The 15,359-nt window shown below is 37.5% G+C and overlaps 1 protein-coding gene across 1 annotated transcript; it reads left to right on the plus strand.

Moving 5' to 3' along the window:
* The first annotated feature begins 91 nt into the window (after positions 1 to 91).
* GOLT1B (golgi transport 1B) lies at positions 92 to 14,522 on the plus strand. Its single transcript, XM_061125115.1, has 5 exons — positions 92 to 240; positions 7,227 to 7,318; positions 8,849 to 9,027; positions 9,803 to 9,884; positions 12,000 to 14,522. The coding sequence occupies exons 1-5, from the start codon at positions 216 to 218 to the stop codon at positions 12,036 to 12,038; spliced, it is 417 nt and encodes a 138-aa protein (XP_060981098.1). The 5' UTR covers positions 92 to 215; the 3' UTR covers positions 12,039 to 14,522.
* Positions 14,523 to 15,359: the final 837 nt, after the last annotated feature.

Raw genomic sequence — 15,359 nt, forward strand, 5'->3', positions numbered from 1 at the left:
TTTGCGTCACTGAACAAGACCAGAGATTACTGGTTGACGTTGGAAGCAGGTGTAGCCAATAGGAAGCGGGTTTGAACCTAGGGTGGGGGAGGCTGCGTGTTTCCGGAAGACGTGGCGGCTCTCGCCTGGGCTGCTTCCCGGCTTCATTCTCTCCACTTCGCTCCACACCCAGGGTACTCCGAGGTGCTGTTGCCGCGGTCCTCACCTCTGCAGCCATGATCTCGTTAACGGACACACAGAGTAAGCACCTGCCCCGAGGCCCCGCCTCAAGCCCCGCACACACCTTCCTCGGGCTGGGTCTCGCCCGCCTTCCCCTTCGCCTGCCCGGGTCAATGAATGAAGCTCCGCGATGGGGGCGGTGGCCTGCAATACTCAGCTAGCACTGCGGGACCCTGGAGGGCTTCCTGGAGGAGCCGGATGCTGGACTTGCGGCTACGGACCTGGCGGGAGGGGAGAGTCAGTGGGGTCTGGGGAGACGCCCGAGCTGGGGAGGGGGAGCTTTCGCCGGCGCGCGGGGGTCGCGCCGCTCTCACACTCAGGAAGATGGGCGCTTTGTTCCTGCCGGCGGCCGCGAGAGAAAGTTTGATGCGCGATGCCAGCGGCCCACTCTTGGGGATATTTTTGCACTTGACATACTTGGGGTCCTCTACAAGTTACTCCTGGTTGTTTGGAGGCCGTGTTTTAAATGTCATCCATGATAGGCTCTTTTTGGAAATGTGCTTACGCTTAAATATTTTGAGTATTTGCTGTTTGCTACCACTGGAAGCAACCTTTTAAAAATCCGTTGAAATAGCTTCACTTTTCTACTGGCTGCTGTCTTCCCAATCGTAAACTTTGTGTTCAGTTAAACGACTTCTTTCGTTAAAATTGTATGTTGTGCTTTGTGGTATGTTTTATTATTTTAGCATCTTTCTGTCTGCCACAGAGTTCTCCAGGCTATCTTATCTCTAAGATTCATATTGCTGTCTGTTTTCTTTCAATATAAAATTTCCAGTTTTCTACCCCTTTTTGTCAGTCTTAATAATTTTGTATTTACATATCTGCCAACCCTGTGCTTCCTGTCTTTCAATGGTAGTGATAGTCTTTTTAATCTCACTTTATCAGCCATGCCTTTTTCTTTTTATTCTGTATAACTTACTTGAATTTTAAAGATTTTTAAGAACTAAACAGTCTGCTGAAATAAAAAATAGAGCTTCCTTTAAAAATGGCTTATTTTAAAGTGAAGTCGTAAGGTTTGGATTCAAGTCTTGACTAAGGTGAACTTCACAAACCTGCTTATAACTCCTGCACACACTGCCACCCCAGGAGAGGTCCCTCCCTTCCTCAGATTGAACTGTGTCTCCACCGTTGAGTGCCCATTTTGGTGTACCTGTTCTGATCAGAGAAAATATGGAGTCCTTTTCTGTTTGTAGGTTTTTATGTTTGGGGTGGTTTTTTTTTTTTTTTTTTGGTTTAGTGTTATAATAAAACTACCAATTATATAAAAGCATCTCATATCAGCTTATCATGTGCTTTCATGTAAAATGTGTTCTGTAGTTCTCATAAGAGCCTTGTAAGGCAAAGAGGAATATGTATCTTGTAGAAATTAAAGAAGGCTCAAAAGAAATCCAGTGTGTAATCATGAGGAAAGCGAGAGAAACAAGACTTAATCCCAGGTCTGCAGGCTCAAAAATCTTTGTTCTTTTCACTGTACCGTGGTAGCATCTAAGAAGACTTGATGTAAAGTTTATTTGAAATCTATCTTAGAGGGATGAAATTTTCCCATAGCAAAAAATAGTTTCAACAGTAGATATTTATTCTTTAGAATTATGCATTGATTTTTTGAGAGATGGGTAGAATATTCAGAGCCTATTTCCCTTGTGAGGCAGAACTCTGGTCCTCTTGACTGAAACCCAGAATTTAGCAGAATACTATACATAAATTGCTAGAATTTATTTCTAATAGTACTACTAATTACTCAGAGGAGTTACTTGATCTCTACGTAGTTTTCCTATCTGTTAATACTCTTGAGTCTGTGATTATTACATATATATATTATTTACTTACCCTGTAAGTAAATAGATTCTATTCCATTGAAGTCTTAAGGGGACAAGTGCTGATTTACATCCTTCCAAAAACCAGAATGAGGGGGTTGTGTTGGAATATGGGCAGAATAGGCAGCATTCTCCTCACTTCATTACAGTGGTGGAGAGGAGGAAATTAAACTCTTTGCTGCTCATTTGCTGAATATTTTAAATAGATAATGGATGAGAATGCAAAATGATTAGTGGACCAAAAGCTCTTTGGATTTCAGCTGGTGTTTGTGTGTGTGTTCAACTGTAGGAATTGGCCATCATTCAAGTGACTTACCAAGATTATTCCGGCATCCCAATTCTGCGAGAGAGTGATCAAGTACTGGTCATAATAAAAAAGCAATTCATGACTTTAAAGGAATTCTATAATCCCCTCCAGTACCCCCTCACAAAAAACCCCACAAAATTTATTGAGGAGGCTGGAGTGGGGCAGTTCCCATGCTACCTCTAAATCTTTACTTCATTATGTCACTTTGCCTAAATTCTACCATGATGTTGAATTGAGTTCTTTATTATGACATTTTCTCTTTTTGAAAGGGGATAGACAGTGCTGCCTTGAAATATCTTAAATAAGAAATTAAAGTGCTAAGGTGATTGTCACTGGAGTAAGAATATCTCTCCTTATCAAATTTCTACAATAAGGTTTTGATTTTAGATAAACTAGTTTTATTAGATTTTTTAAATCAGATTGTGCTTTAAAAACACACATGCATGCGTGCACATGCACGTATGCACATGGGCACGAAGAATGAAATTTTAATAATGCACAAGAAAATACATTTATTTTCAGTCAGTTCAGTCGCTCAGTCGTGTCTGACTCTTTGTGACCCCACGGACTGCAGCATGCCAGGCTTCCCAGTCTATCACCAACTCCCAGAGCTTACTCAAACTCAGGTCCATTGAGTCGGTGATGCCATCTGACCATCTCATCCTCTGTTGTCCCCTTCTCCTCCCGCATTCAATCTTTCCCAGCATCAGGGTCTTTTCAAATGAGTCAGTTCTTCGCATCAGGTGGCCAAAGTATTGGAGTTTCAGCTTCAACATCAGTCCTTCCAATGAATATTCAACTGATTTCCTTTAGGATGGACTGGTTGGATCTCCTTGCAGTCCAAGGGACTCTCAAGAGTCTTCTCCAGCACCACAGTTCAAAAGCATCTGTTCTTCAGCACTCAGCTTTCTTTAGTCCAACTCTCACATCCATACATGACTACTGGAAAAACCATAGCTTTGACTAGACAGACCTTTGTTGGCAAAATAATGTCTCTGCTTTTTAATATGCTGTCTAGGTTGGTCATAACTTTTCTTCCAAGGAGCAAGCATCTTTTAATTTCATGGCTGCAGTCACCATCTGCAGTGATTTTGGAGCCCAAAAAAACAAAGTCTGTGACTGTTTCCTTTGTTTCCCCATCTATTTGCCATGAAGTGATGGGACCAGATGCCATGATCTTAGTTTTCTGAATGTTGAGTTTTAAGCCAACTTTTTCACTCTCCTCTTTGGTTTTCATCAAGAGGCGCTTTAGTGCTTCTTCTCTTTCTGCCATAAGGGTGGTGTCATCTGCATATCTGAGATTATTGATAGTTCTCCTGGCAATCTTGATTCCAGCTTGTGCTTTATCCAGTCCAGCGTTTCTCATGATGTACTCTCCTTAGAAGTTAAATAAGCAGGGTGATAGTATACAGCCTTGACATACTCCTTTCCTGATTTGGAGCCAGTCTGTTGTTCCATGTCCAGTTCTAACTGTTTCTTCTTGATCAGCATACAGATTTCTCAGGAGGCAGGTCAGGTAGTCTGGTATTCCCATCCCATGTGGGCGACTTAAGACTCAGATTAGTAACATCCTAGATCACAGAATTGGCAAATGTATGTGTGTGTGGAGGGGGACAGGTGTTGGGTGAGAGGGCAGTGGTGTGGGGTTTGGCTAGAATTCAAATCTAGTCTTGAGGTTCCACAGCTTATAACTATAACTTGAGAACCGAAACATTCCACTGCTTTACCCAGTGCAATCCAGCAAGAGAGGGTTGCCTCTAACATTTTTGCCGAAACAGTAGCAGGTTATTGCCAAATAGTCCCCGATGTGAATGGATCAAAAGTCTCAAACTGGCCTCGCTGTCCCGTTTTCTCCCCTCCAGTTCTTCCCTAAGCCTATGTATTCACAAGCCCTCTGGTTATTAAAGCACTACTTGGAGCTGCCCTCTCACCATCAGAATCGTACCCAGGAAAATAAACATGCTGTTCATGCTGAACAGTGAGGCCAGTTTGAGGCTTTTGACCCATTCAAGTTAGGGACTATGTGGCAATAACCTGCTAGTGTTTCGGCAGAAATGTTAGAGACAACCCTCTCTTGCTGGACTGTACTGGGTAAAGCAGTGGAATGTTTCGGTTCCCATGTTATAGTTGTAAGCTGTGGAGCCTCAAGACTAGATTTGAATTCTAGCCAAACCCCACACACTCCCCTCCCACCCAATACCCGTCCCCCTCCACACACACACATATTTACCGATTCTGTGATCTCGGATGAGTTACTAATCTGAGTCTTAAGTTGCCCACATGAAACATGGAGCCAGTGATACTTTTTAACCCCCCAGTTTTGCCAAATGAATTAGGACGTTTGTGTACACATCTCATTAAATGTAAAACCATATACGTTGTCTCTCTTTTTCACTGCAGTTTTTAATAACATAACCGACAGTATGTTAGTAACAAGCTGATTTTATTAAGCTTGAATCACTTAAAGATGCTTCTCCCAGAAGTTCAGCATACCCCAATACCCTTGAGTTTCATTTAATCTGATTTAACTGGGGAGAGGGGGATCCTTTGAGAAGCCGTATGGCATGATGGTTAAGTACAGGGACTTTGGATTTGAATAGACCTGAGTTCAAATGCTTAACCAAATGTGTGACTTTGGGCAAATGAAGTCAATTCTCTAAACCTCAGTTTCCTCCATCTCTAAGATGATGTAAGGATACCTACCTTGCAGTATTACTGGGAGAATTAAGTTCTATAAGAGATGTGAAGCTCTTCATAATGGCCAATTCATGGTAAATTCTCAGTATATAGTATGTATATTGCCATATAATTTCCTTTCTGAAGAACAAACATCTTGACATGTTTATGTTATCATTAGGACAACTTGTGAAGAAATAGAAATGGGTTGTATTTAAGTATTGCAGCTGCCAGTGATTAAATCTTAACTACTAAAGAGTTATTTAATGGAATGTTACTTGCTCATTTGTCCATATTTTTCTCTCAGAAATTATATCTGACATCTGAATAGTTATTTTGGTAAATTCTCCTGAAGCATTTAAGCATGTTAAGTATCAGCCTCCAACTTTCACGAGAATTTATGTCCATGGTATATACTTCCCAGTGTATTTATGGACAGGTACTTTGCTGACAAAGGTCCATATAGTCAAAGCTATGATTTTTCCAGTAGTCATGTATGGATGTGAGAGTTGGACCATAAAGAAAGCTGAGCAGCACCATAGAATTGATGCTTTCCAAATATGGTGTTGGAAAAGACTCTTGAGAGTCCCTTGGATTGTAAGCAGATCAAACCAGTCAATCCTAAAGGAAATCAGTCCTGAATATTCATTGAAAGGACTGATGCTGAAGCTTCAATACTTTGGCCACCTGATGCTAAGAGCCAACTCATTGGAAAAGACCCTGATGCTGAGAAAGATTGAAGACTGGAGGAAAACGGGGACAACAGAGGATGAGATGGTTGGATGGCATCACCAACTCAATGGACATGGGTTTGAGTAAGCTCCGGGAGTTGATGGTGGACAGGGAAGCCTGGTGTGCTGCAGTCCATGGGGTCACAAAGAGTCAGACACAACTGAGTGACTGAACTGAACCTGAATTCTTTTAGTCTAACTTTCAGAGAAAAAGGTAGCTGGAATGGGAGGCATTCATTAACTGTAGATTGAAGTGAAGGATGTTGAAGAAGACACATTTAAATGTTCAACTCATTGGAACATTTTGCATGGCTTAAATTTTTAAGGAGCTGTGACTTAGATTTTAGCTTTCTGGAACTGAGGTAACAGATTAGAAATCACTGCTGCATATTTAAAATTGTATTTCCCAAAATATGGCAGTTTCAGTTCAGATCCATTATTTTCTGCAGGTAGTGCTGCTAGGTAAAATAAAGATTGGCAACTGTTTTCCTGCAAGCAAAACTAAAATGAGCAAGGAAGTAGTTTCATGGGTTTGTGCTTTGTAACATTAACAGACTTGTGCAACTGTAACCATAGAAAGTTAAGACTCTTCAGGAGTACAGCTAAGTCTAGGGAATGTAAAGGCAATAAAATGATTAGTTTTATATAAAGAGTAAAAGAGCCTTAAAAGCTTATACTTTCCACTACTCAATACTCGGTACCGAGAACAGTTGCCAACATCTAGGAGTTGATCAACAATTTTTTGTTTCTGAGTGAAGAAGACCCAGAATGTTAATATTAGGTAAAACAGTGTTGGAGAGATGGTTTTAGGACTCAGACTAAGTGTATGAATAGGTGCATAATTGAGAGAGACTTGTAGTAGATGAATGCATAATAAACCATCAGGAAGTCAAAGTGATGCCTCACCTTCTGAATATTAACTTTTAAAGGAGACAGCTACTTGAATCTCAGAATCCCTTGTGTTGCCATTGTGAGAAGCAGCGCATAATAGAGGGAAGTCTGTTGTACTGACGTCCTGTAGCATTTTTGATAGGTTAAGCATTTTAAGAAGAAAGTGCAGGTTTTGTGCATATAAATACTAGTCCTGGAACATAAAAGGAGAAGAGGGGACAAAGAGTAAGAGTACACCCATATACTTATGTCTGAAGCCAGAAGGTTTCTTTGGAGGAAAAAAATACATAACCAAAGGTTTAGAATCCTGATTCATCTTTCTCTATTATGGGTATGTTTGTGAGAAGTCCTATGTTTCATTTATGGATCAGAAATTCTTAACTTATTTTAAATTTGAGAGTAATTTGCTGATGTTAATTTAATTTGTTGTAGTTCGTAAAGAATGTCATCATAAGGTAACCTGCAGTGTTGGGGCCCCTGTTTCCTTATATCAGTCAAAAGAAAAACTGAAAAATTTTTCCTAGTTTACAAGGATCTGAATGTAACTTTTCTTTTGCTCCACCCTTAACTATATGACTTATGTTGCAGAAATTGGAATGGGATTAACAGGATTTGGCGTGTTCTTCCTATTCTTTGGAATGATCCTCTTTTTTGACAAAGCACTACTGGCTATTGGAAATGTGAGTGTTTCAACATATATTTTAACTACATGCATAATGAAATTTTAACTTAATACAAATGAATTATTGCCAGCTGTGAAACTGGGGGAAGATAATTCACTGTTACTCATATGAAGATTCCTGTTACATTTTCTGTTTCCATCAGGGATGAAACTTGCAAGCTTTCTGTTTAAATAAAAGGTAAACACTTGATGAGTTTTCTAATCCCATAACTGCTTGGTTAAATGTTTTTTGATATGTGATTTACAATAGAGTAAAATCAAGACTACCTCTGAGTAGTTCAAAGTAAATGACTTCATAGCCCCATGTCTTGGTAAATTTGTTAATGTTGTTTTGACTTGAAGCATCTGAGATTTAACTATTGCTTCAATAGCATAAGATGAAGAGTTCTTAAAAACCACTTCAACCTTTAAAATATATACCTCTATTAATAATTGACCTGCTGAGAAAGGTGTATATATTGTTTATTTGGAGTGTGTACTCTCTTGTCTACGGTGAAGGTTGTGCAAGAGCCCTAGAAATTAGTAACCCTCCTAAAAAGCGTGAGTCGCCCAGTCGTGTCCGACTCTTAATGCCCCCATGGACTGTAGCCAGGCTCCTCTGTCCATGGGATTCTCCAGGCAAGAATACTGGAGTGGGTTGCCCTGCCCTCCTCCAGGGGATCTTCCCAACCCAGGGATTTACCATCTGAGCCCCCAGGGAAGCCCAGTAACCCTCCTAAGAGGGCAATAAAGTCATTGAGTAAGGATGGAATAGTTTTGAAGTGTATATTAATGTTTTAATACACAGTAACATCAACAGCGTTGGCATCTCAGAATGTGAAATTTAAACATTAGGCTTAATAAATATTTGTGTGAAATATTTTTCCCTCAAGTACAGTAATGAAGAAAGGCACGTGTTTAGGAATAAAACCTGGGAAAACACAAGCTTTTAGTTGACCACCATCTCTTGTCCATTGTCTGAAAACATACAGAATATATTTGAGAAGGCACAGCTGTATTTCATATCAGCTGCTCCCAGACTTCTGATTAATAAAACTAGGATCTTCCTCCTGGATTTGTGTGATTTCTTCTACTACCAAATGGGCCATGTCAGGTTTTCTCTCATCTGTAGGAACTCCTGTCAGTCCTGATAAAAGTTTTCAGAACCGGGAGTCCCTTCAGTTGACATTTTTACGTGCAACTACTGTCTTTTGCCTTGCGGCTCATCTTGCTAATTGACGAAGCTGTCGCCATCTAGCTAAACCTGGGGAAACCACTGCAGGTGCAGACACACATGGGTAACACCTCACTTGTCTTTGCTTCTCTTTTCTTCATCTGATCACAGCAGAAGAGGGCTGAACAGAATGGGATGTAACTACCACTTTAAAATGGTCCTGCCTCTTGTGTGCGTTGTGGCCTTCTCTGGCCAGCTGCCCACATTAAAAGCCACATGTCCTAAACATTTATCATATTTGGCTTTGACCTTCCTTTTCAAGCATATGCAATGCATTTAACTGCTTAACGATGTTGCATTTTCCTTCTCTTGCAGGTTTTATTTGTGGCTGGCTTGGCGTTTGTAATTGGTTTAGAAAGAACATTCAGATTCTTCTTCCAAAAACATAAAATGAAAGCTACAGGATTTTTCCTGGGTGGTGTGTTTGTGGTCCTGATTGGTTGGCCTTTGATAGGCATGATCTTTGAGATTTATGGATTCTTTCTCTTGTTCAGGTAAGGCAACTATTTTATTCCTTCAGTAAACCATCATGTCAGATAATTATTACAGAAACCCAGATGTGTCTATCAAGTGCAGATGATTGCTTGTGTCAGGGTATAAATTAACTTGTAAAGCATTTTTAATGCTATAAAATTTACTTTGGTGGCATCTTAAGGCATTCTGTCTCTGTTTTTTCATCAACCAACCAACCAGTGGTAGATCAATCCGGTGTTTTAACATGTAGAGCCTGATACTGCACAGTTACTGCCACTTGATGATGCTTTTTTTAGTGCGTGCAGATGTTAAAAAATTTTGGACTAAATACATTATGGGAGGGTTTGATCATTTAATATTTTATGAATGCCACTTACCAAGTAAATAATAGTATGCAATGTGAGAAAACACTTTTAAGTAAGGTTGGTTAAATTATTTATTCAAGAAAGGTATATCATTTGTCTTCTATCTGCCAAGCACCGTATTGCCCACAGGAAACATAAAAACTAAGTGCCAAATCTGCTTTAAGGAATCTCTCATTTCTGATTCATGAAATAGACTGTAAAGGTACTGGTAGGATATAGTAGTAATGTGGTTATAGATGTTTATGCAGAATGTTATAGAGCATAGCTAAAGAAGGGATCACATCCAGGGAGAGGGAAGAAATGGTAACTGAATTTTGAAGTTGCTTAAAAGTTCAAAATTTTAATAAAATCCTTTCTTTTTACGTGGCTAACAGTCGATTTTGGTGATAGAGAATCTGTTCGTTCTAAGACCTTTTTCTCCCTCTCCCAGGGGCTTCTTTCCTGTGGTTGTTGGCTTTATTAGAAGAGTGCCAGTCCTTGGATCACTCTTGAACTTACCTGGAATTAGATCGGTAAGTAATCCTATATTTAGCAGCATATTTTTTTGAACCATTAAAATGAGTACTCTCTGGGAGAAAGAATGGTTTGGGAGTTTGGGGTTAGCAGATACAAACTATTATATTTAGAATGGATAAACAACCAAATTCTGCTGTGTAGCGCAGAGAACTATATTCAGCATCCTGTGATAAATCATAACAAAAGAATATAAAAATATATATATATGTATGACTGAATCACTTTGCTTTACAGCAGAAATTAACACAATGTTGTAAATCAACTACAACTTTTAAATTGTTTAAATAAAATAAAAATTTTAAAGATAAATAATTGTTCTCTGATGCTCTTTTTAGAAATTTGAGGAACTGATAACATGATTGATACGTTTTATTGTGATACAACTGTTGCATCACGTACATTGTGGTTACAATGAATAACAGAAAATAATCATTGCTAAACCTACAAAACCTGAAGTTTGGTTTCACTGTATCCACATTTAATGCTGTTTTCCTTTTTTCATGTGACTTGGATTGTCATGCTACCTTTCTCTTTGAGAGTTCAAGGCACCTTTCAGTTAACTTTTATAAGATCTCTAATTTTAGAAGCAATAATATAAAAGAACACCATTATTTCTTACAAATATGTTCTCTCTTAGACTGTATCACCAAATGGAGGATGTTGAAACAATTAAATAAAGCATGTGATACTGAGTCAGATGATAAAATTCTGTTCCCAGCTCTGTCCACAGTTAGAACAGTCTTGTCAAATCTGTATCTCCAGGGCAGGCCATCAACTTCTTACTGGTGTTTGCAGATTTGCATAGATGCTTCTAGAGATACTCCGTAGCATGTATTGAATTCTCAAAGAGCTAAAGGATGGCTTTCCCACTAAGGAATAGGTACCACTGTAAGCCTGATCTCATTTCAATTTTAGAGTCAGAATCTTACAGCTCAGATAACCTAGATATTTGAAGTTACCTTTGGAGAGAAAATGTGCTTTCTCTCCACCTAAATTTGTCATAAAATTCTAATGAATCCATGAGTTCCAGTCACTTATTTGCAATAATATAAAATTTTGGGACCTAGGCTTATAGGGGTATATCCTGATTTCATTTGCATTAATCCCCAAACTCATACAGTAGTCAGTGTTGTTGATACTTAGAATGTCTTTTGAATGTACTGAAACTTTTAGCTATATAGAGTTGTACTTATTAACCATGTCTTTAAGGATTCTTCAGTATTTGCATAAATGGACATGCAGTGCTATAAATTTTTTCTACTATTGCTTCATTAAAATAAATAGGCATTTCTTGATATTATTATTTTATTAAGTAAAAGTATGAATAGTGAAATAAAAGAAAGGGTTAAATGATTGCTACATTTTGATAGTATTATAGCCACTTGGGTTATGTAACTTAATATCTTCACTAATTACTTTGTTTCAACATCTGTTTGCATCACCATCTGGAATGCTGAAGAAAGCCCAATTGCTTTATATTTGGGGTGGAATAATCAAAGTAAATAAGCACTTACATTAATATGTGTTAAAACTTATGTTCTGTAATTATCGATTTATGCTTGCATCATTAAGTCTCTTTTTAATGTCATTGCCACTTTCAGTCTGAAGTCCAGAATACACATTTAAAGTATTTTTAGTCAATAGCTGTTGTTAATTATTGAACTTAATGGAGCTAAATCTGTTTGTTCAAAGACTACATAGGCCCAGAAGAGATCCACAATAATGGTCAGTTGAAATAATATTATTGGGTTCATTAATGCATGAATGGCTGACATTTCAGCTTTTTTTTTTTTTAATTTTTCTTTTGTTAAGCCAGAAGCGTTAACATCATTTTATCCAGTTTTTTTAATTCATTGTGTTGCATTTTTCGTGTTGCACTTTTAAAGTCATATGTATAACATGTCATGCAAAAACTCGTAGAAAAAAAATTTTTTATATACATTTATGTGTCAGAAGATGGTGGTGAGTAGTACTGGATTAATCATTGTCGGTCATACCTTAAATTTCCACAAATCTTACAAAACTGGGTTTTTTTAATTAACATTTAAAGTGTATGTGATATTTTTAAGTGCTCTAGACTTTCTTTTAACTATCTGTTTTTCTTCTTGCAGTTTGTAGATAAAGTCGGAGAAAGCAACAATATGGTATAACAACCATTGAATTGAAGACTCATTTAAAATATTGTATTATTTATAAAATCCTTTGAAGAATATTCAGCACAAAATTAAATTACCTGAAATAGCTTGTAATGTTCTTTACAGAAGTTTAAAACGTATAGCCTACAAAGTACCAACAGCAGTTAACAAAGAAGCAATGAAAACAGGCTTCTAACCAAGTCATCTAAGAGGTCAGCAAGCAAACCGAAGGAGGTGAAATCTATGTTACATGCGTATTGAAACTTTTTAAGGCCATTTTTATTATTTTTCCACAATGTGCGAAACACAGCCATCCTTAGAGAACTGTAATCCCTATTTCTTTCCTTTTTATGTTGAAGATGCAAGCATACCCATAGGCATTTGGTTTTTAGAAGTGTCCACTGCAATGGCAAAAATATTTTCAGTTGCACTGTGTCTCTGAAAATGATGCATGAGTTAGATTGGATTATGTCATTTTAATCTATTAAAACCAGGAAAACCCAGTGTTGATGTATGAATCCCTTTTTTTTTTTTGTTTTTGGTAAGAATATGGTTAAAATAAAACTTTCTTTTTTTTTTTTTTTAATAAAACTTTCATGGTTCTTCTGAATCTTAATATTTTAAAACCAGATGAAAATCCGACCTAGATATTCTTTGTTGGAATGTTGCAAAGGTCATTCTTTACTAGCTTACAGTTTCTAAGTTATAGCTCACTCAGCACTTTTTCCTTCAGCAACACACTCTGGAAATCCTGATATTTCTTGGGACTCTCATCTGAGCATCTGTATCTTTCATCACACATGAGCATTTAACAGAAAGCCATCTCGGCCATGAAAGAGTCTGTTACAAAGCTTGTTTCACTGAAGGGTGTGTTCTTCAAGATACCAAGTGAGATTTTTCCATGTCATGATCCAGTGTTTCCTTTTATTTTTTTTAATTTTAGCAGTGGTTTATTATTTTGCTTTTCATACATTAAAATAACTACTGGTAATTTTTACTTTAAGATGTAACACATTATAAGGTTAAACTTACAGCTATTTTTTTAAGGGCTATTCACAGAAGCCAATTTTTCCCTTATTTTCAGCTTTTTCCTAACATAAAAATCAGCATGCATAATGTGTGTTTCATACACTCGCTCTTCATCTTGAGTTCGTGGAGAGAATATCTGAGTTCCGACGCTAGAGTTATTTTACCGTAATTAAACTGGCTATGGTTCTGCAAAACGTGACACTACAAAAATGATGTGTTATTTTCTCCACTGTTGCTGCTCGACAGGCAGTAAGTAGGAAGCTGTGGTGATTTCCTCAGTAGTAGTTTTCCAAGGAGACACCCTTTTGTAGATGTAGGAAGCCATTTCAAGAGTCATAGTACTATTTGTTTTACTACTAATGATTGTATTATTTACTCATTTTTTTAACAGTTGCAAAGCTTTTTAATACATAAAATCATAATTGAAATTTGTGATTTTTATTTACAAACGTGTCTACAAGATATATTATTGCCTATGTTATTAGTAGTTAAATCTCTTGATGCACAGGGAAGTCCCATCCTTGCTCATCTAAAGAAAGAACGACTTGGTAGATAGTCTTAACGGTTCAGCCTTGTGGATTACTGTCTTTTCGGTACTGGCATTTGACTTATGACATAATCTGTGAACATAGATGATATTGACAAAATGAGACTCCTACCTCAATAGTTCATGGAATGATAAGAAACATTTTGTTGTCTAATGTTCTTCAAAAAAGTACTATCCTTGCTTGGAGAGTGTCAAATATCTACATACTTGGGGGACTGACTTATATAAGTTGCCCTGTGGGACTCTGTTATACATATTTTTGACTGACCCATATTATTTACAGTGGCTAGATAAATCTACCTTTTTTAGAGCAAGAACAGTATCTGTTAATGTAAGGAGCATCTGTATTATTTAACTCCTTTGTAGACATGAATTTCTATCAAAATGTTCTTTGCACTGTAGCAGAGATCTCTTTTTCAACAATCTTGTTTCAGAAAACATTATTAGACAGAAGTGTATAAAGGATGTGATAATCTCCCAATAAGAATGAGAGGCTTGGAGCAGTTTTCAGTTTTATCAGATGTGAGTTTGGGACTGCTTGGCGGCATTGTATGTTTCTTAGAACCATTGATAAGGCTCTATTTTTAAACATAACTTGTTTTCTGACAGAAAACACTGTACATCATATTGTTTCTTCCTTTCCAATATTAGTCTTCTGTCTGTGACAAAAAAAAAAAAGCATCAGTTATTGCTATAAAGGTGGAAGAAAAGGTCTAATACTACTTAGCCTTAAGTGTTTCTGGCATTGTTCAAATCTATTTTCTGTAACAGAAACCTATTTGGAATATTTTTCTTTTCCCCTTATACATTGTAATTCCTGGAATACTGCTGCTTTTAAAAGTCTCACAGATTATATGATCTAACAATTGAATATTGTAAATACACTTGTCTTACTTCTCAATAAAAGGGTACTTTTCTATTAATTGGTGGTTGTCTCAACTTGGGCTGCTAAAACAAAATTCCACAGACCAACTTACACAACAAATGTTAGTTCTCATGGTTCTGGATTCTGGGAAGTCCAAAATGAACATGCTGGCAGATTCAGTTCCTGGAGAGGGCCCTCTTCCTAGCTTTCAGACAGCTGCCTTCTTACTGTGTCCTCACATGGCATAGAAAAAGAGAATGAGCTCTCATCTCTCTTCTAATAAAGACACTAATCCCTTCATGAGGAGTCCCATCTTGGTCACCTCATCTAAACCCAACTACCTCCCCAAGGCCCACCCCCAGTGCCATCATGTTGGTGGTTGAGTTTTCAACCTATAAGTTTGAAGGGAACAAAAATTCAATCCATAACAATGGTCAGATATATTTTTATTATGAATTATAAAAATCGAGCATTGCACAATAACCAAACTTGTGTTTTAAATTAGCCTAATATGCAGTTTTCTTTTTTATAGAAGGATCATCACATCTTTCATTTCCAAATTGTTCAATTAGACATAGGCTTCAGGTTAAAAAACAGTAAATTTAGAAATTGGTGGAGAAATGCTTAATTTTTTTCTCAGCATGAAAGGAATATATAATATTTAAGTATTCATGACTTAAACTTAATGTCAGCAGTGTTTTGATCATAAACTTTAGTAAGGCCAAAAACCACTGGACAAATTTATCAGTTAAGGTACACAATAAGTTTGTTGCATCTGATCATTAAACCACAAGTCTTGACTATTGTCTGTTGAACCGCAAGTCTTGAATCCATTATTAAATATCCAGTTCATCTTTCTAATAGTGAAGGACAGGGAAGCCTGGTGTGCTGGAGT

This window comes from Dama dama, chromosome 22 (genome assembly GCF_033118175.1).
Source record: "Dama dama isolate Ldn47 chromosome 22, ASM3311817v1, whole genome shotgun sequence".
Lineage (NCBI taxonomy): Eukaryota > Metazoa > Chordata > Mammalia > Artiodactyla > Cervidae > Dama > Dama dama.